General features: G+C 53.9%; 1 protein-coding gene across 6 annotated transcripts in view; it reads left to right on the top strand.

Moving 5' to 3' along the window:
• CACNA1D (calcium voltage-gated channel subunit alpha1 D) overlaps window positions 1-19,065 on the top strand; it is a 284,634-nt gene that overhangs the window by 175,569 nt on the left and 90,000 nt on the right. For all 6 annotated transcript variants that reach the window (XM_036430837.2, XM_036430839.2, XM_045579044.1 and 3 more), the window contains exon 9: window positions 6,387-6,556. In XM_036430837.2, coding sequence (XP_036286730.1) covers window positions 6,387-6,556 — 170 coding nt within the window. The remainder of the gene's footprint in view (window positions 1-6,386; window positions 6,557-19,065) is intronic.

Genomic DNA, 19,065 nt, shown 5'->3' with positions numbered 1-19,065 from the left:
CTTTTAGCATGCAACCTGCATGGATGCTTACCAGCAGGGGAAATTGCCTGGTAGGAGCATTGGAAAGTCTTTAGTAGCCATGGAAACCCAGTCTTCAAAGAGAGAGTGTTCCTCTGTCCCCAGACAAGGAGATGGGGCAAAGGAAGGGTGTGCTTCAGTCTAAGAAGCAAGAACTTATTCCCATGCATGATTTTTTTTGGACTTGTACAGGATTCTGGCTGTCTTTCTTTTTGTTTCTTCATGACAATTTTAGGTGATAGAAAGTTACATGGGCATTTGTGATCCAATACATGTAACACAGAGCATACTGACCATGTCTCTGACAGGACCATGAGCGTATGGTTCTATCTGTTAAATAAACTCAGCCTATTCTTATTGAGCAACTACTAATAGCCAGGGTTTGTGATAAGGAACCAATATACAAAGATAAGACAGACACAGTGCCTCCTTCACAGACCCTCCGGTCTAGTGTGGTGAAGAGAATATTAAATAACAATTGCAGGGCTATGAAATAAATTCTTACCTATGAGACTCTTAAGGACATTGGATAAATGTCCTTATAGACTGACCCAGACAAGGAGGGTCACACAGGGGCAGTTGAGGTTTAGGGAAGGACACAGTGGCCTAGAGCTAAAAGAGAGCTCTGTGCCTTGAGTGAACGAGTGAACTTCAGGGCGGCTGGGGTACAGAGTGCGAGGACAAGTGGTCCGAAAGGGCCAGTGGTGGTCAAAGAGCACCGGACAGCTGGTGCATGTGTTCACTCCGTCCCCATCCCTGTCCTTGTGGCATAGTGCCCCATGTACCCAGCCCACTCATCTGCCATTCACAGTGGATAACTCAACCTACTCATTAAACTCTAGGAATCGCCTACTTTGAAAATTGCTCATCTTCCCCCAGAGATGGAAACTGTTTGCTATTTAATGCATCTTCAGAGACTTGTATGTCAACAAAAGCAGTCAAGGACATGCATGAAAACGGGAGGGTTGTTCTGAGGAAATCTCAGTACACCCAGACCTTTGCAAACCGAAAAATTAGGAGGCACCGAATCCTCATGAAAGGATGCACCATGGGGTTTATTTCGGTAAAGAGTTCCCAAAGAATAGTTACAACGTGTTTTAATGATTAAAAATAAGATTGTGAAAAATGCCCCTTAACATATTTACTGTGTGAGCAAGGGTCCTTCATGTTCTCTTGTCCCTCTGCCAGCCAGTGACGCCCCTCTACTTGGCGGCCGATGCCTAGCTTGCCCTGGAAGGATGCTGTCACAGGTTAGCGCTCTGCCCTCCTTGGATCTTCCCCACAAAGGAGTGGATCTTGTGAAGGGAGAGCTGCATCCCGAGGCCCCTTATCTTGGCCCGTTTGCCTCCCGCAGAGAGAACAGGAACATACTGTGGCTAATCTTGGCTTTTTGTGGTTGATTGAAGGAAAACTGGAGCAACACCAATGATTTTGATGAACTTTGAACCGAATCAGTGCCACTAATTTAAATTTATTGTGAAACATCACACTTTATTGTTGATTTTTAAAATAAAACACTTAGTTGTTTTTTTCTTGTTTTTTTTTTTTAACAGAAACTGAATTTACATGCTTTCCAAAAAAATTAAGGTTTAAATAAGAAAATATTTTTTGAACCAAGCTACTTTTTCATCTGTTTTCTTTCTTTATGTCTGTGTAGAGAAAATAATTTAGGTCTAAGGAAGACTGGCCTCTAATGATAAAAAATTAGTGGGTTACTCTTCAACTTCCTCCTACATTTTATAAGTGCTGCCCCCCCCCCTTTTTTTTAGGGGGTACAGGGGAAAGGAGTGAATCTCTGATTCCTCAGTTTTGCCTGAAATCTGGGACCTAGTGATTCTGTTGTCCTTGCTTTCTGCATGTGTATATATTTCTAAGTATTTGTCTAAATTTTATTTGTGTGAGTCAGGTTAGAACAAGGAGCATTACAGTCCTTCAAGAAAAAACCACTCTCTCTAAATCAACATGACTTCCAGTGGCCCCTTTATTTTAGGGGCATCTGAGAACTAATACATTCCAGAGCAAATGGTGGGTGATCCTTCAGCATCTGTGGCATCCGCGGCCCTGCACTGCCTTTGGAGGCAGTGGCTTGCTCCAGGCTCGGTGCTCTCCCCAGCAGTGCTGATGAGCCAGGGCTCCCAGAGCCTGGATGTCAGGGCCTGGAGATTCAGGCAGTGTCAGGCTTGGGAGTTCTCTGCATGTGCCCAGCCCATGGGGGTGGAAAGGGCTCCCAAGGAGGAAGGCTGGCTGGGTCCCAGCACAGAGAGTCTTTCCCGGGTGGTGTCTCATGGGGAGATGAGCAGAAAGGGTGCTGCCACCTTCCTCTGAGCCTGTGTTGGGGCTGTGGAAGAAGGTGGGATGTGGGGTAACCAGTGCATTCTGCCCTGCCCTCTCTTCCTAATCCTGATCAATAAGCACCCATTCTGTGCATCTCCTGAGCCAGGAGACAGAGGAGTTGGCATTCCATGGAAAGAGCAATGGTTAGGAGCCCTGCAGTCCCTGTGTGCAGGGCACATGCATGGGTCAGCACAATACCTTGTGGAACCCCAGCCTTGGTCTTTGTGAGATGGGAGAGAAAATCCTCCTCCTGCTCATCCCACACTGAGGTCGCAAGGGTCCTGAGGGACAGTGCATGCAAAGACAGGTTGAGGGCTCCAGATAAAGGTTGAAATACATGAGGTTTTTGTTGTTACTAAAATGAGGGGCCCTGGCCCAGGTGGGCTCTCCTGCAGGAAACCAGGTCGGCCCCCAGCAGCGAAGGCCCAGATTCTGCTGCGACTGCCATGGGTTGATGGGTGGGGCCCAGGGCTGGCATAGTCTCGGGTGAAGGACTGTCTAAGGTGGTGGTGGGCTCAGGTGGGCATATGTCAGGGTCCTTTTTCTCCATCTGACTTCCTGTTCATCCTTCCTCTACCTCCCTATCTACCCGACTTTCTTTCCTGAGCAGGTAGGCAAGGGATGTTTGCATGGCAGGTGGGCATCATCCGGCCCTGCAGGAAGGTCCGTGGTAACTGGGGTGACAGCACTCGGGCACCATCACAAAAAGGGGTGAAGGTGAAACTTCCCAGAGAGGGAGGGGTGGTTGGGGGTCATCAATGGCGGGCCTCCCAGGTGCTTCTCCGTGTTATAGTGTGAGAAAGATGGGGATGTTATCAGAGCCATATTACTTTCACCTTGCATTTTTATTGATGTTGTATCTAGGCAGTCTAACTCATTGTTTACTGAATGCCTTCTGGCTGCCTCACCACCATCACATCTTCTTATTCTTATCTCATCTTCCCAAGTAACTCCTGCAAAACAAAGCTGATAAGGAAACTTCAAACTATCAAACTTCTGTTGGTTCCCCATTGCCTACAGGGAAACAACCCCACTATCTTGGTTTGGGATTTAAGGCCTGTTTTCTAAACTCATCCCTTCATACTCTGCCCTCTCCTTCCTCTGCCTCCAATGTGCCCGTGTTGAGGTCCTTAGGAGAGTCATTCGGGAGCTAGACGGGCTTGTGTGACCAACCTCCCAGTGCCTCAGTTTCCCCTGTGTCTGTACCCTCCCTCACAGTGGGCACTCTCCAGGGAGGGCGGGGATGAGGCATTGCGCTGGGCTCTGCTCCAAATATCCATGGAGGCCAGCTGGGAGAGGGCACACACACATCCGTGCCTTGACGCTCAGTGAGCAGAGTGTCCTGGTGATTGGCAGGAGGCAGGACTCTGGGTGGGGTAGCCACAGGAAGCTGGGTCTGGGAAGGTGAGCTGGAATTAAAGATGGAAGACGGCTGTTCAGGTGGATGGCATTTCGTGGACAGGGGCTCAGAGCATGGAGGAACTGAGAAGAGTGAAGCCAAAGTACAAAGTGTACGTGTCCTGTGGGAGAAGGCCAGGAGGCTGCGTGCCAGCCTGAAGCATTTGACCTTGGTTCTTGAGGGCAGCAGGGAGGAGCCACGAGGCATCCTGAGCAAGACAGCACCGGGATGAAGTCAGGTCTGCAGTAGAAACTGGAAGCCAAGAGGGAAGCAAAGCCGGTGACATGCTCTGGCCCCGACTTGGTCAGGCGCTTTCGGTGGACGTGGTGTGGGCAGACCAGCCCCATAAGACGCTTGGTAGTTGTCCAGCTGGCAGGGAGGTTCCTCCCTGAGAAATGGCTCCTTCCAGAGTACATGGGCCTGGAGGGAAGATTGTCTAACAACCGGAGACAGCCAATCCACAGCCCCCGAGGCCCGTAAATGGCAAGAGGAGACGGCAGGCTGGTGGCTGAGGCTGCTCCAGACGGCATGTCTGGCTTGGTCACACTCGTTTCATGCTCCTGGGACAGCTCAGAGCTGTGGGCTCGCTGTCCTGATGCACTCTGGCCTCTTTAAGGATAGGCCTGTTCTGTTGTGTGCATTTGTTTGGTACCCAGACTTCCTGCATGGCTGCTTAAAGGGGGGGCTTTCTGGGGGAGACGGAGACATGGAAAGAAAAAACTAAGAAATGGACAGCATCGTCCATTCCTGCAGGGAGCCTGCCATCTGTCACCTATAAGAGTGTGGACTGATTTTCAAAAATGTTTTATATTCATCACTACCCTTAGTTATAACTTTTGAGGTGCAATCACAGATTTGGCCAGTGAGAGGCCCTGCTTTGGCTCCTGTATCTTTAGGACAAGCCCCCATCATGTTTTTATTTATTTGTTTGGGTGTGTTTTTTTAAAAGACCTTCTTTACTTGTTTTGTCTTGTACCTATCCTGCCCTGACCCTGAACCAGCCATTTCACCACGGTATGGTTTGCACCTTCTTTTTTGAGATACAAGGACTTCTCCCTTCGGGAGGAGAGGCCTCTGAGCGGGGAGTGTAGACAACATCTCGGGGTCTTCGCCATCTTCGCTCCCCTGCCCCCTGCCCACCCCTGGAGGGCGCTCCTCTGGGATCCGGGCCCAGGAGACAGCCCAGCCCTGCCCTTCTTGCTTCCCTGGTGACCTTGGGTGACCCTGGGGACGGATCAGCCCCCACAGAGCCAAGCACAGGTTCTGGAGCGCCAGAAGAGTGGGTGATGAGCAATGAGTGTGTCCTTTCAAACTGAGGGCAGAGGGTGAAGCCTTGGCAAGGAAGCCAGTTGCTTATCTGAACTGCCGGCGTCACTGGCTGCTCACATATCTGTTCAGCCCTGGACAGCCCAGAGTTGGGGGGAGGGGTGGTGGTGGTGAGGAGTGAGAATGGGGGCTGGCTTTCTGTAAGCAGGTTGTTTCCCCTTTGTCATTGGGGTTGGGGTAATGTGGCGCCTGAAAGGCAGATGTGCTGGCTTTGGGCAGGATGGAAGGCAGAGGCAGGCAGATGTGACCTCGGTTGGAACCCGGGGGTCTGTGTGCAGAAGCTGCGCTGCCTGGGACCTCATCCTTCTTAGCAGCTTTTCATGATCCTCATTAATCAGCAACTCACATAACTTGGCTCCTGGAACCGTTCTCGGCTGGAGAGGCAGATGGTTCCTGGTATATGGAAGTGGGTAATGGTCCACCTGACTCTCGGACGTGCTGAGCCGTGTGGGGTTCTGTGTGCGCGCAGAGATGTAGGAGTGCAGACACGAGGGCAGAGTGAAGGCGGCCGGTTGGGAACATGGACACGTCCGCCAGCCTTTCCAGGGCAGGTGCTCCCCTAGTGGGGCAGCGAGTGGACCGCACTGCCTCGCACCTCCTGCAGGAAGGCTTGGGGGCAGATCACGGCAAGCAGCGGGGTTAAGCCAACAGTGGCGCCCCGCCAGTGCTCCGCTTCCTGGCTGGGATGGGGGACCGGGGCTGAGGTGGGCCTCCCCTGAGTCTGTCCATTGCTCTCCCGGAGCCTGCGTGTGGTGGGAGGGAGCCTGGACTGCTCCGCCTCTCAGGGCTCTTGTTTTGGACAGAGGGGCCAGCACACAGGAGGAATGCTACGTTTCTGGAACTATTGCAGAAACACTGACTTGGTGTGCTCTGTGACCACACCATGCCCTCCCGGGTCCTTTCTCTTTGAAGTATGATGCCTGCAGTCAGGGGCGGGGCTGGGAGGTGGGGAATGAGGGGTGGAGGGAACCTCTGAGTCAGGCCCCTGGGGCCGGAGGTGTCAGGCCTGCCCTGAGGGCACGTGGTGCTTTAGGCCTAGGCTCCTTGGGAATCTGGAACCCTGGAGGGAGTTGGTTTGCTCGAAGCGGGTGCATGCGTGTGGGGTGGTCTCTGCAGCTCTCACACCCACAGTCTTGCTTGGGAAGCCACTGTCCTGTCTGTCACGTGTGTGGCCCTGTTGCTGTGCTCGTGTGGCTGCACTCACGCCGTGTGTCCTGCCACGGGGCTGTGGTGCCGCAGGGCAGGCGGCTCAGGCCGCGGGTCCCTGCGGGGTCCTGACATGTGCTTGTTCTCTTGCCCTCCCCCTCAGAGAATTCTCAAAAGAAAGGGAGAAGGCGAAAGCCCGGGGCGATTTCCAGAAACTGCGGGAGAAGCAGCAGCTGGAAGAGGACCTGAAGGGCTACTTGGACTGGATCACCCAGGCGGAAGACATTGATCCAGAGAATGAGGAGGAAGGAGGAGAGGAGAGCAAACGAAATAGTATGTAGCACCTTCCCACGCCTGACCAGTGTGTGTGCCGTGCAGAGCTGCCCGGCAGCGGGCATTCCTGCCCCCTGCCCCCGCCTGAGACCCAGGGCCCCTCAGCCACCGGTTCCCTCTGCCTAGACATCCCAGAGCACAGTGCATGCACCTGCCTCTGGATTTCTGCCGAGGAGTGGATTTTAGAGTTGTTTCTGGTCACGTGGCGTTATGGTGGCAGAGGGTCAGGCAGACTCACCGATCGCCTCAGAAATTCAGGAAGCCCCTCGCAGCGGGACCAGGTGTAGGAAAAGCACATTCCCCTGCATCTCAGGAGACAAAGCCGTGGTTCCTTCCCTTAGTGAGCAGTGACATTGGAACTTGGAGAGCAGGGTCCCTCTCTACCTGTCTGCTGCCTGAGGCAGCTCCCACCTGTGCCAGCCAGGGGAAGCCGAAAGCCAAATGCTTGGCCCATTAGGGGCTGAGAAGAAGCCAGTTCTGGGCAGCGTTAGGAGGCATGTGAGTCAGTGTGGCTGCTGTGGGGCCCTCCTCCTCTCCCCCCGGTCCCCACACGGACACCAGGCACCCCCAGCATCTCCTGCAGTAGCAAAGCCCAGTGCTCAGTTGACTACTGGAATTCATCGTCAGTGTCCATCAAGATGTCTGTCTTACCATAGACTCTTCTCACAGGCATGTTCTTCCTCTCCCTGGGGCGATCCATGCCTCGGGTAAAGTGGGTGCTGACATTCAGCAGTGGATTTGACTAAGATATTTGTTATTTGTTTCCAATCTAGACTAGTTGGTAGTAAAGACCGACAACCTGCCGAAACCGGTTTGGCTCAGTGGATAGAGCGTCGGCCTGCAGACTGAAAGGTCACAAGTTCAATTCCGGTTAAGGGCATGTACATTGGTTGTGGGTGCATCCCCATTGGAGGGTGTGCAAGAGGCAGCTGATCAATGATTTTCTCTCATCAATGTTTCTAACTCTCTATCCCTCTCTCTTCCTCTCTGTAAAAAATCAATAAAATATATTAAAAAAAAAAAAAAAAAAAAAAAAAGACGGACAACCTATTTCAGAGGTGCATGTCCATTGAGAGGCCTGGGAAACCAAGCCAGGCACTACCTCTCGGAAGACGGCCAAGGGAGCTCCAGGGAGCGGAGGCCCTCAGACGTCATGCAGGCGTTCCCTCATTCAGCAGAACCAGTGCTGATGCCGGGAGGACTCCTGAGATGGAGAGGTTGTGTGTGCTCCTTCTGGGGAAGGCTATGCCTGCACACACACAAGGGCAGCAGGGAGACAGACACGGGTCTGAAGGAAGGCAGGTGGTGTGTGGGGGCTGAGAGGACGAAGGGTCGTAGGAGAGAGCTGTGGAGACATTGGACCTGGGCCTGGAAGGTCGGATCTGAGATGTGCCGCAGCTCAGTGTCAGTGAGCCCTGGCAATGGCATGAGGAGGACATCGAGGTGGGAAAACTAAGGCTTAAGGAGGAAGCGATGAGCCATGGGTTTGGCTGGAACCCAGAGGGTGTGCAGGCCAGGGAGACGTGAAGCAGGGAGGATGAGGCCCGTCTGTGTTGCTTCTGTAGGCAGTGGAGTGTGGGGGCTGAGGCCCATGCTGGAGGGGAGTCTTGACTGAGATGGCCTTCAGTGACTTCTAGCCCGGCATTCTGAGGCTGCGATGCCATGGGGAGTGAGGGTTTCCTGCTGTCATGGATGACATGATTGCTTGAGTCCTGTGTGCCAATGGGGAGCCAGTGGGGTGCAGGCTGCTCTCCTCCCCCCCCCCCCCGTTTCCTCCAGGTCTCACCCACTGTTCCTCAAGGAAGAACCTGTGTTCACCACCTAAGAATTAGGGAATTGCAGGAGGATTGCTAGAGCTGACTGTGCCTGCCGAATTTGAGATCAGAGTTTATAAGCAGAAGTTGGTTTACGTTCCAAGCTCGGTGGTGTCCTCTAGATGACTGGGTGTAAGAAGAGTGTCTGCATGCCCTCAGCACAGCACTCCCAGGTGTTAGAGCCAGCCTGAATCAATCCCCAGGGCCTTCCCACCTGCAGTGTGGCGGCAACTTGTATGCAGCTTGGGGCCTGCCTGCCGTGTTCTTTTCCTCTTCGTTCCCAAACCCCAGGTTTGCTGCTGCCCCCTTCTCCTAAGCCCAGCCCCTGGCAAATGCCGAAGGCACCCTTCCGTCTTCTGAGCAGCGTGCCTTTCTTTGCTCTCTTAGGCGTGTCCGTGAAGGGAGCTGAGTGAGCGGTCATGCAGGCTGATGGCCTTTCATCTCTATTGCTCCACCTCTAGAAAGAGGCAGAGACCCACATGGTGGTGGCATCCTCAGTTGTGGTGGGACCCTTTTCCTGGCCTATGATTGGGGAGTAGGAGCGTTTGTGGATTAGAGGCGTTGCCTTCTGGTAGTCCTGCGGGTCCACGCTATGTCTTAGCCCAGCATCTCCTGTGTTTTGCTGCTGTCCGACGACACAGCCAGTGCCTCTTTCATTGGAGACCTTGCCGTGGAGGGAAGACGGGGAAGCGGCACCTCAGAGGAAAGCAGTGGACAAGCTGGCGCCGTAATCAAGGGCCAGCGGTCCGCCGGGGAAGCCCAGAGGGCTCAGCGATTCAGCTAGCGGGAATGCAGGGAGGGCTTCTTGGAGGAGGTGGGAATCCTGCTGAGCCCCCTCGTTTTTTTCAGGCTGAGGAAAGGGCATGAACCCGGTGAGGCAGCTTACAAAAGGTGAAAGCTCTTAAAAGCATCACTTAGTAAGATAATGAAGGAAAGAAATGCCCTTCAAAAGTTGTAGATCCTCAGAGTTCACTTTGAAGGGGGGGCTCCTAGACCCCTACAGCTGCCCTGGGTCTCAGGATGGTCAGCGTGGTGGCTCCTGCTGCCCACGGTGATGTGTGACGCTGCCTGCGGAACCAGCTTGGCAGGCGTCTGGTCCAGAAAAGCACATCCTTCGTGGGGCACCCTGCTCTTCGTCAGCCCCGTCTGCCAGGTGCCGTGGTTGCCCGTGCAGCGAGGCTCCAGTTTTTTCTGAGTCATCAGAGCTCAGAGCCCTGATGACTAGGGTTGGAAATGCGGACATGAATCCCGGGCTGTGGGAATGCGTTGGGGTGTAACTGACTTAAGAGCCCAATCTCCTTCCGATGAGGAAGTGGGCTTCCCTGCATGTATTGCCAGCAGCCCAGACCTGGAAAAACATCACTGTGGGTTTCCCTGTGACCTCCTGTGGCTTCTAGCCATTTTCCTCTTGCCCCAGCCAGAAGCACAGGGGAGAGGCTTTCAACAGGCCCATGTAGTCCTCTTCACCGACAAACAGAGGTTGATTTGCCACCTGCATACCCAGGCCTGGCCTCTGCCATCTGTTAGCTGGCAGAGAAGTGTGGGCATGGTTGGTGCCAAGGAGCCCTTTGGGTGTGTCAGATCCATGCCCACATACACCTCACACACCAGCCTGCTCCTGCTTTCCATCTGAGGAAGGGGGGCCGCACAGGGAGCCTGGCCTTGTCCACACTGCTTTAGGATGCAGACTTCACCAGCTTCCCTTCTCAGGTGTGTACGGGATGGGATTCCCCAGACACAGGCATTAGGTGACAGTGTGAGAAGGCCTTCCTTAGGGCCCAGCCTCAGTGGAGAGGAGCCAAGGGGAGAAGAGGAGGCCATTAATAATAGCAGGTGTCAGAGCCCACAGAGGGGGCGCGGGGCTGGAGGCCATTCTGACGGCACTTCCCTGGAGCTGGCTGCAGCGAAGTTTTGTGACTTGGGATGTGGACTTGAGCGTTGGGCACATTACCCAACGTCCCTGAGCCCCATTTCCTTGTCTGCAAGAAGGGCCAAGATATCCGCCCGTAGGGTTGTCATGAGGGTTAAAGGCTCAATAGCTGGTAGGAGCCACCACAGCTGTGGGTCCGTGCTGCTGCTCCTGACATCAGACTGCAGCAAAGCTTGACTGAAACAGTTATTTTTGCAGATGCTACTGGACCTCTGCCAGCCTCAGGCCAGGACCTGTTCTAGGACCATGTCCCTACACTTTGCTATTTAGAAACTATAAGGTCCCCAAAGTCGTGATGGAAAACAAACTTGGCCTGGTTACTTTCGAGATGCGGTGGCACAGCTTTCTAGCTCCCGAAGCCCATCTAGTGGGTCAATGCTTCTGTCAGAGGACAGATGTTAAGTCCAGTGCTTGGACATGCGTTCATAGGATCTTTTTTCTCTGATCTTCTAAATGCCATTTTCTGCATCTGTGGTACCCAGCTCTGGCTGTACGTGACAACCCCCGTGGGAGCTCAGACGCTTCCCGATGATGAGTTGGTCAGTGACGGGACTCGATGTGATGTGGCTTTATTTACAGTTTCCTGGAAGTTGCATGGAAAGCTAGGGCTGGGAACTCCTGAGTGCTCCCCCACCCCCACTGAGGAGCACACTGGTCTAGAAAGAAGAAAACGGAGAGGCAGGCAGTCCCTTCCAGGCCGGGTGGTGGCTGAGCGCCTGGTGGCTCTGGCTTCCTGCGTTCACGGACCACTTACTTAAAATGTCAGCCCCATACATGTGCTGTTAGAAAGCTGGTATTACACAATTAATGGAATGGGAAAAATTTCCTTGGAAGTTAGTTCCCGAGCATTTGGGAAATTTTCAAGCATAATTTCACTTTTTGCTGAGCTTCAAATTTCCTAAGAAACCCTGCCAAATCTCCAAGCGATGTTTTAGACGTATGCAGCTGCTTCCGAGTTAACAATGGGGTTTTTCTAGGGCCATTAAAATCTGAAAGCCTAAAATTCTATTTTAAACTCTTCTCGTTGTCAGTGATTAGTCTTAAAATATGGCATTAAAAATAATGAAATGGCTTTGAAGGAGCTCTTTCTGAAGTTTGGGCCAGAAAGCAGGGCCACTTCACTGTGGGAGCAACGAGGGATCGGCAGTCCCCGTCAGAGGTGATACTGATGTCAGGGAAGGAGGGGAGGCCTGAGGCTCCACCTCCGAGCACAGGGAGAGCCTGTGTCTTCATCAGGGGCCCAGGCAGAGGCTGTGGGCACCGCCCCTGTCCGCCTCCCCTGGGACCCTGCCCCTCGGGCCTCCGGGCACAGGTGGCCATGGCCGTAGCCTCCCTCCTGCACTTGCCACCCTGACGACTTTTACTGCGGTGTCTGACTTGAGGCTGGGCAGACAAGTGATGGGATAGCTGTTTGCAAGCGCACAGCATGGACATTTTCTGGTCCTATTTCAAAGGGTTATGCCTTCAAAATTTGATTTCTAAAACTGCTTTCATCTCAAAGAAAACTACCTCAGGGCACAAGTTCCAAGCGGAAAACCTTCAATTAAAAACTGAAACGCAAATGTGGATTTGATTACTCGCTATAATCCCATCCCGTACACACCTAGAGCTGCATGCGGCAGACATGGGTCCAGGCGGCCTTCCTCCGGAGCGGCTGGCCGGGAAGTGCCGGGAGCTGGTGTCGCGGGAGACTTTGGCTCCCCGGGGTGGTCCTGGGAGCAGTGTGTAGCATCCGAAGTGCTGTAGGGAAGCAAAGTGGAGGGTGGTTGCCCCAGTGGATACTGGAAGGAGGAGGTACTCCTGCCAGGTTCCTGGAGTCCCAGTCAGGGTTGTTTTTTCTGCTTTTAATGTATTTTAATTACAAAAGAAATATTCTCCCACTATAAGGAATTCATATAATATTGAAGTATATAAAGCAAGAAATAACATTCTCTTGCCCCTCTTCTGAGAGCGAACCAAACTTGGAAGTGGGGGCCTGCTCTTTCCGACCTCATTAGTTCCCAGAAGGAATAAGGACACAGGTTTTGCACAGACACCTGGTCCCCTGGTCCCACCAGGAGATCGCCCAGCACAGCTGGCCCCCTGGTCCCACCAGGAGATCGCCCAGCACAGCTGGCCCCCTGGTCCCACCAGGAGATCGCCCAGCACAGCTGGCCCCCTAGTCCCACCAGGAGATCGCCCAGCACAGCTGGCCCCCTAGTCCCACCAGGAGATCGCCCAGCACAGCTGGCCCCCTAGTCCCACCAGGAGATCGCCCAGCACAGCTGGCCCCCTAGTCCCACCACATCACCCAGCACAGCTGGCCCCATGATCCTACCAGATCACCCAGCACAGCTGGCCCCCTGGTCCCACCAGGAGATCACCCAGCACAGCTGGCCCTGAACTGTTAGCCATGACAGCTTTCCATGTTTTTAAGACATCACCTTGGCTATTTTCAATAATTTGCCACAATAAAAGCTGTCCCGATGGGCTGTATATAGCACGTGGACCTCTGCTTTGTGGGGGTTGTCAGGGTTGCAGTTTTGGCCTTGTTGGTGTGACTGGCCATCTTCTGTGCCACGAGACTGTGTGCCATGGGGCAGGATCAGGGTCTGTTTCTGCTCTTCATTGTGCTGGCACTGAGGGCAGTATTTGTCACATGTTCTTTGTTGAGTGAAAGAACACAGACTAACATCTCACATTGGTCAAGTGCTCCCTGTGTCAGACACCGCTTTAAGGGCTGTGGGTGCATTAACCCACTGTTCCTCAGCAGCTCTGTGAGACTAGGGCTTGTCAGATGAGGAAACTGAAGCATGAAGAGGTTTGGAGCTTCTCAGGGCCCCATGAATGTCAAGTGGCAAAGGTAGGAGTTGAATCCAAGGCTCTGCCGCAGTCTGCCCATAGCCATCGTTAATCCCCACCAATGCGTGCACCTGGGTCTGGGCCCACACGTTCCCGTGCTTGTGGGAGAGCTCATTTGAAAGGGCCAAAGAGCATGCCCTTTAGAAATACGGGTGCTATGCCAAGTGACAGCAGTTTACATTCCCACTGATGGGTCCATGCAGGTCCTCGCCTACTTGGCATTCCTTCTGCGGCCCCACCTGCCTCTGCAGGTCCCTTCCCCGGAGCATGTGGCCTCTGCCACAAGGACTAGCCCTCATGGAGCGACCACCATATCACGGACCCTGTCATTTCTCTCGTGACCTGGTAGTGGAGTTGCAGTTGTCATGGTTGACCGTGCCTTGCCAAAGCCGAGCATGCCACTTGTATTCCCGCATTTGCTAGCTTCCTCTGAAAGCAACCCTATGAACATCTCATGAGGGATGAAACTGAGGCTTACCCAAGTCAGGTAACTCGTCCATGGTTTTCCCGCCGGAAAGTGAGTTTAGACCTGATCTGTCCAAGTCCAGAGCCTCCTCTTCAGCACCCAGGCGCCTGCCCCAGATAGCAATACTGGCCGGACTCGACAGGCAGCCGTTCAGCACCCAGGACTCCTGACTCCCTCCTAGTGCTGCTCCCGAATGCCCTTCTTACCCTCTTTAGAGGGGAGGTCAGACACTGGGAACCTGTGCCTGGAGAGAGGGTGGATTGCTTGTTTATTGTCCTTGGTTGTTTACTTAGGACAGGTTCTTAAAGACAGGCACTTTGATTACTCGCTATAAAATGCGCGCTTTCGCTCCCTGGCCAGGTCCTGAACGGTAGGTTTTCTCCCGGGACAGTTTGGGGTTTTGTGTGTCTGAGCCCCTGGATGTGGGCACCTCCCGGGTGCCGGGGCCCTGTGTGCGGTGCTCTTGCTGCCCTCTGCCGAACCATAATGAAACTGCTTGTGTTCACCCTGAAGGGGTCACCCTGGCCGACTTGCTAAAAGAGGACAAGAAGAAAAGGAAGTTCTGCTTTCGCCAGCGCAGGGCCAAAGACCACGGTAAACAGCTGGGAAGAACTCCGTCTCCCGCAGACTCCTCCCCGGGCCCTGCTCACAGAGGGGCGGTGTGCGGTGCATGTCCGTGTGCTGCGTCTGCAGGTGTCGTGTGTCTTACTTGCTTGATTTCTTGGAAACTTGCTCGTGTTGTTTTCTTCTTGTCTCTCCCCAAACACGTGTGTCTTTGCCAAGGCAGCATTGCAGTTTCCTTTCCGTGTGAACTGTACCTTTCCAAGAGGCAGCTGAACCAACTCAGAAAATGTGTTAATCCAGCATGAGTGACGTTAGCCTGGGAGTCAGACTTTTTTGAACACTTTCCCCACAGGATGCTGTTTCCTCTGAATTGTCTCCGAGTAGAGGGCAGTGCGGTGCGGTAACCGGGTGGGTGTTTTCCCCGGGGCACGTTTTCAGGTGGCCTCTTGGGATTGCCCTTCCTGCCAGGTTTGCCCAATTCAGGCTAGTAGGCCTGTTCCACCCCGAAGTTAAAAACATACTACTTCCAGGCCCTTGTGGGCGTGGCTCTGTGGTTGAGCGTCAACCTACGAACCCGGAGATCACGGCTTAATTCCCGGTCGGGGTGCATGCCCAGGCGGCGGGCTCGATCGCCCATGTGGGGTCTGCAAGAGGCAGGCGATCACTGATTCTCTCAGCATTGATGTTTCAATCTCTCTCTCCCTCTCCCTTCCTCTCTGAAATTAATAATAATAATAAATACACACACACACACTTCTAGGAGGCAAAGATTTTTGGGTCTTTGCCTTTGCGAGGAGGAATGAGGAAAGGGCTCTGGTGGGAAGTAGTGAAGTTTCCAGCGAGGTCCAAAATGATGCTAAACATCGCCCCTCAGTGGGAGCCCTGGGGTGAGCATCAGGGCCATCCCTGCGCAGGGCAGTTACGGGAACCGGCACCCTGCCTGCCTGCCAAGGCACCGCTGTGGTCCCACAGCATCACGGAGCTGCCTCTGGACACCACCCAGCCCCCTGCCTGCTGCCACCCCATCGGCCCTAGCCAGGCCGCTCTGCAGCAAGGAAGACTCCGTTTTGAGAGGCGTTAGATTGCGGGCACACAGAGCCAGCTGCTGAGAGAGGAGAGCGGCGGGCGGCCCTGTTTTCTTGGGAGTGACCGTGGGAACGCTGAACCCAGAGGCCAGGAATGGGGCTTGAAGCAGCCAAGGCGGTCTGCCCGGAAGATGTAGGAGGACCCTGCTCTTGTCAGAAGGCCTGCCAGGGGGAAAGGGGCAGAGGCTGTCAGATGAAAGCCCCTCGCTATTCCGAGAAACTCTTGTGGCCCCAGGAGGAGGAGGACGAGGAGTAAGACCTTGCCTAACTGTGAGGGGGCAGGGAGTTGGGGGTTGAGGGGCAGACTTGTTCGGCTTCCGTGTTTTCCAGGAAGAGGCTGGGCTGCCTGCAGCTCCTGGGGCCTCCACAGGGAAAATGGGCTCCAGCTGAGCAGGAAGCACTGTCAGGGATGCAAGGAAATGCCAGCAGAGACAGCCTTGGGCTGCAGCTCTGCGGAGGTGGCCTCGAGAAGATGTGTGGTTTCTGTCCCCAGAAGGGACCTCGCTTTGGGCTTGTAGGCACTCCCCTTCCTCAGCCAGGGCTTGAGGCTTCTCTGTTAGCTTTCTGAGCGGTCTGCAGGGAGCAGAGGCAGCATCCTGTTTCCAGGAAGCTGTCTGTGTGTTGAGCAGGGGAGGAGGTCTCCTCTTGACGGAGACAGTCAGGGTCCCTAAGGGGGGCGCTGATGCTGCCCGTAACGCATGGGCAGAGGCTGTTGTGTGGAGGCTGTACTCCCATGTCACAGGCCATATAGAAATAGTCATTGTCGGGGAGTAATTCTTGCTTCAGACACAGAAACCTTGGTCTGGCCTTGACCCACATTCTCCAAGAAGAGTCTGGCTTCTTTACAGCGACAAGAATCTGTCACCCTGGAATGGCTAAGCATGTCACCACCAGCAAGCACAGGCAATGTCCTCACGGTTTGTCATGGCACTGCTCGTGCTTGTCATGGAAACAAGATAAAAACACAAGGACTTGGCTTTGGATGCCCCCTCTTCGCGGAAGGCAGCCATGCCCGCCGCTGCTCGGTTGTCTGACCTCACCAACCCATAGCCTTCCTTTGAAAGGAGCGAGAAGCTTTTAGGCTGCCGGGCATGGAGGGAGATGCTGACAAACCTTGAGCCCACATGAAAGCCTGCTGTATGGAGGCGGACAGGAGTGAGGCTGCTGGAGGCCAGGACGCCTGTGGGCTGTCTGGCTGGCTCGGGGTCTCTCGGGGACTGCTCTTCCCTGTGCTTCTCCAGGCCCCAGGGTGTCCCCTGGAGGTGCCCTCTGGTGACCCTCCTGAGGGGCAAGGAGGGGCTTCCCAGTCCTCATTCCCTGCTCCCCTTGCCCAGCTCGGGGAACACCAGGGAAAACCCCCTTGGCGTGGGTGCCAAGCCAGACAGCCTGTGGGCGTTTCCTCTTCACACAGTTGCAGCGGGTCAGAGGTCAGTGGGTCTCTGAGATGACATTGCCCGCATTAGATCACCCGGGCCAGGAGGGGAAGGGTCTTATCCCCTCATCGCCAGTGACGAAGACCGAGTTAGCCGCCATCACTGAAGGAGGTTGGTCTGAGATTTTGCTGTGCCTGTCAATGGTGAACATAGTTTTGGGGCTACCTACTTGGACTCATGCACAGACTCATCCCCTGTGTGTGTGTGCCCGCACATGTGTGTTTTTAATTTCCCTCTGAACTCACAAGCCAGGTCGATTCTGTAGAGAGGTATGTTGTCCTTGAGAGTGAGAGTAGCGAGAGGAATAAACAACCATTTCACTGGTGAAATGCTTGTTGTTGCACTGGCCAGAGCACGTGCATTTCCTGGTTGGTTTTGTGTGGCGTTACCTAGGATGGCATCTGGGCCGAGTGATACGATCTTAGAAACAATGTGGCCCAGGCTGGCATCTCTCGTCTACAGTCCGGGGTGCTCTGGGCTGCTTCCCCACCTCTTCTCCTCATTGAAGCAGCACTAGGGGCCCCTCCACGGTGCACCCACACTCGGAGCCTCGCCTCCATCCTGGGACCCTCTCCAGAGACCCCAGTGCCTAGAATAGACCATGAACAGAAGCTCTGAGCTTCCCCAGGTTCTCAGCAGGTAAATTGCAGTGCAAGCCGGCATCCCGTTAAAGGCGTCAGGCTTGTCCCAATGCCCAGTTTCACCTAGATTCATAGAAAATAGTTTTTAAGTTTATATTTAAAAACATAAAAACTTCCTCGACAAAGCTCTGAAAATTCCCTGTAGGGCGTGAGGAAGAAGGACTGACAGCGTCGCTGCCCGCAGAAGGCCCCTGCTAGCTGCTGCAGGAAGGTCCGGTGCAGGCAGGTGACGCGGTGGGCTCCGGGGTCTCTCTGTTGAGCCCGGCCACTTGTCAGCCATAAACACCTGGTCCCCGCTGAAGGGGACACAGGGCAGTGGTTGGGGAGACAGGCATGTGTTCCAGTCATTTGCCTGTGGCTTTACTTACTTGGGTTTCTACAATTCTTTCTGTTTCAATTTTTATAAAATCCAAATGATCACCTTGCCCTAGCTGGTTTGGTTCAGTGGATAGAGTGTCAGCCTGTGGACTAAGGGGTCCCGGGTTCAATTCCAATCAAGGGCATATACCTTGGTTGTGGGCACATCCCCATTAGGGAGTGTGCAGGAGGCAGCTGATCAATGTTTCTCTCACATTGATGTTTCTAACTCTCAACCCCTCTCCTTTCCTCTCTGTAAAAAATCAATGAAATGTATTTTAAAAAACTAAATAATCACCTCATCAGCTTGGATTTTGTACTGTATCAGCCATTCTGGGCTGATCTTCGGTGAGTGGTCAGGCTCTATGTCGTGTTTCTCGGGGTTAATCGAGGTCATTAGGACAGTGAACCAGTGCTGATGGAGAAGGGGCTTGCTTGGCTTTTGGAAGTTTTCAGTGTGTGGATTTTTAAGTATAAACCCCCGTAGATACCAACCTATACTAGCATCAGAGGGCACCCCAGTATGATCAAGTGTGTGCCAGAGCCGCAGGGCGGGTGGCACGTGGGAAGGGTGCTGAGGGGAAGTGGGAGCTTTCTCATGTCTGCGCTGTGTGCCCGAGGCTGCTGGCCGAATCTCTCATCTGTGAAATCACAGTTTGTTCATGTAATCTCAGAAGCCCCTGTCCTCTTTTAAAACATGGAGGAGATCGTACTGGGGCTAAGTTAAGAGAAACCCGTATCAATGTGTTAACATTGAAAAAGATGAATGTCGAGTGCAAGTGAAGGGTGAAATGCTTTCATGTGCGTACAGGCTCCTGCTTATGCCCACCGGGCCAGATGTGTTCTGTGTTCCAGAGAAGGAACTGTGTCCTGAGGCAGGGACGGGGAGGCCGGAGCAGACAGAAAGGCTGCCAGGGCCCAGCCAGGGCCTGGATCCTCTGCTCAGAATCAGGAACTGGACCAAGGTCCATTCCCAGGACCAAATGAGGTCACCCCATTCTAGCATAGTCACTGTCCTCTCCCTCTCTCCATGCACCCTCCTCCTCAGCACTGGTGCCATCCTTCTGGAATAGGTTCATTTATTATGGCTGTGTAGGTGTCAAATACTTACAACGGGAAAGTTGCTGTCCCCGCAACAGGCTCAGTAGAGAGAAATTGCCCAGCGCAGGGCGGGAGAAGTACACACCAAGAGTGGTTGGGAGGTTAAGTGTGGGGGACTTCACACCAGAGGCCTCCGTGCGGGGACGGAAGTGGCCGGGGAGCAACGCCATGTTTGGGATTTGGGCCACACGGGGAGTGCTGCTTTGTGCCCAGAGAGCCCCACGAGAGCTTTGCCAAGACGACAGAGCTGCCGTTCGTGATTGCCTGGCACTGAGGA

This window comes from Pipistrellus kuhlii, unplaced genomic scaffold, assembly GCF_014108245.1.
Source record: "Pipistrellus kuhlii isolate mPipKuh1 unplaced genomic scaffold, mPipKuh1.p scaffold_m20_p_11, whole genome shotgun sequence".
In the NCBI taxonomy this organism is placed as follows: Eukaryota; Metazoa; Chordata; class Mammalia; order Chiroptera; family Vespertilionidae; genus Pipistrellus; species Pipistrellus kuhlii.
The sequence above is the reverse complement of the archived record's forward strand: the minus strand, read 5'-3'. Positions and strand labels throughout refer to the sequence as shown.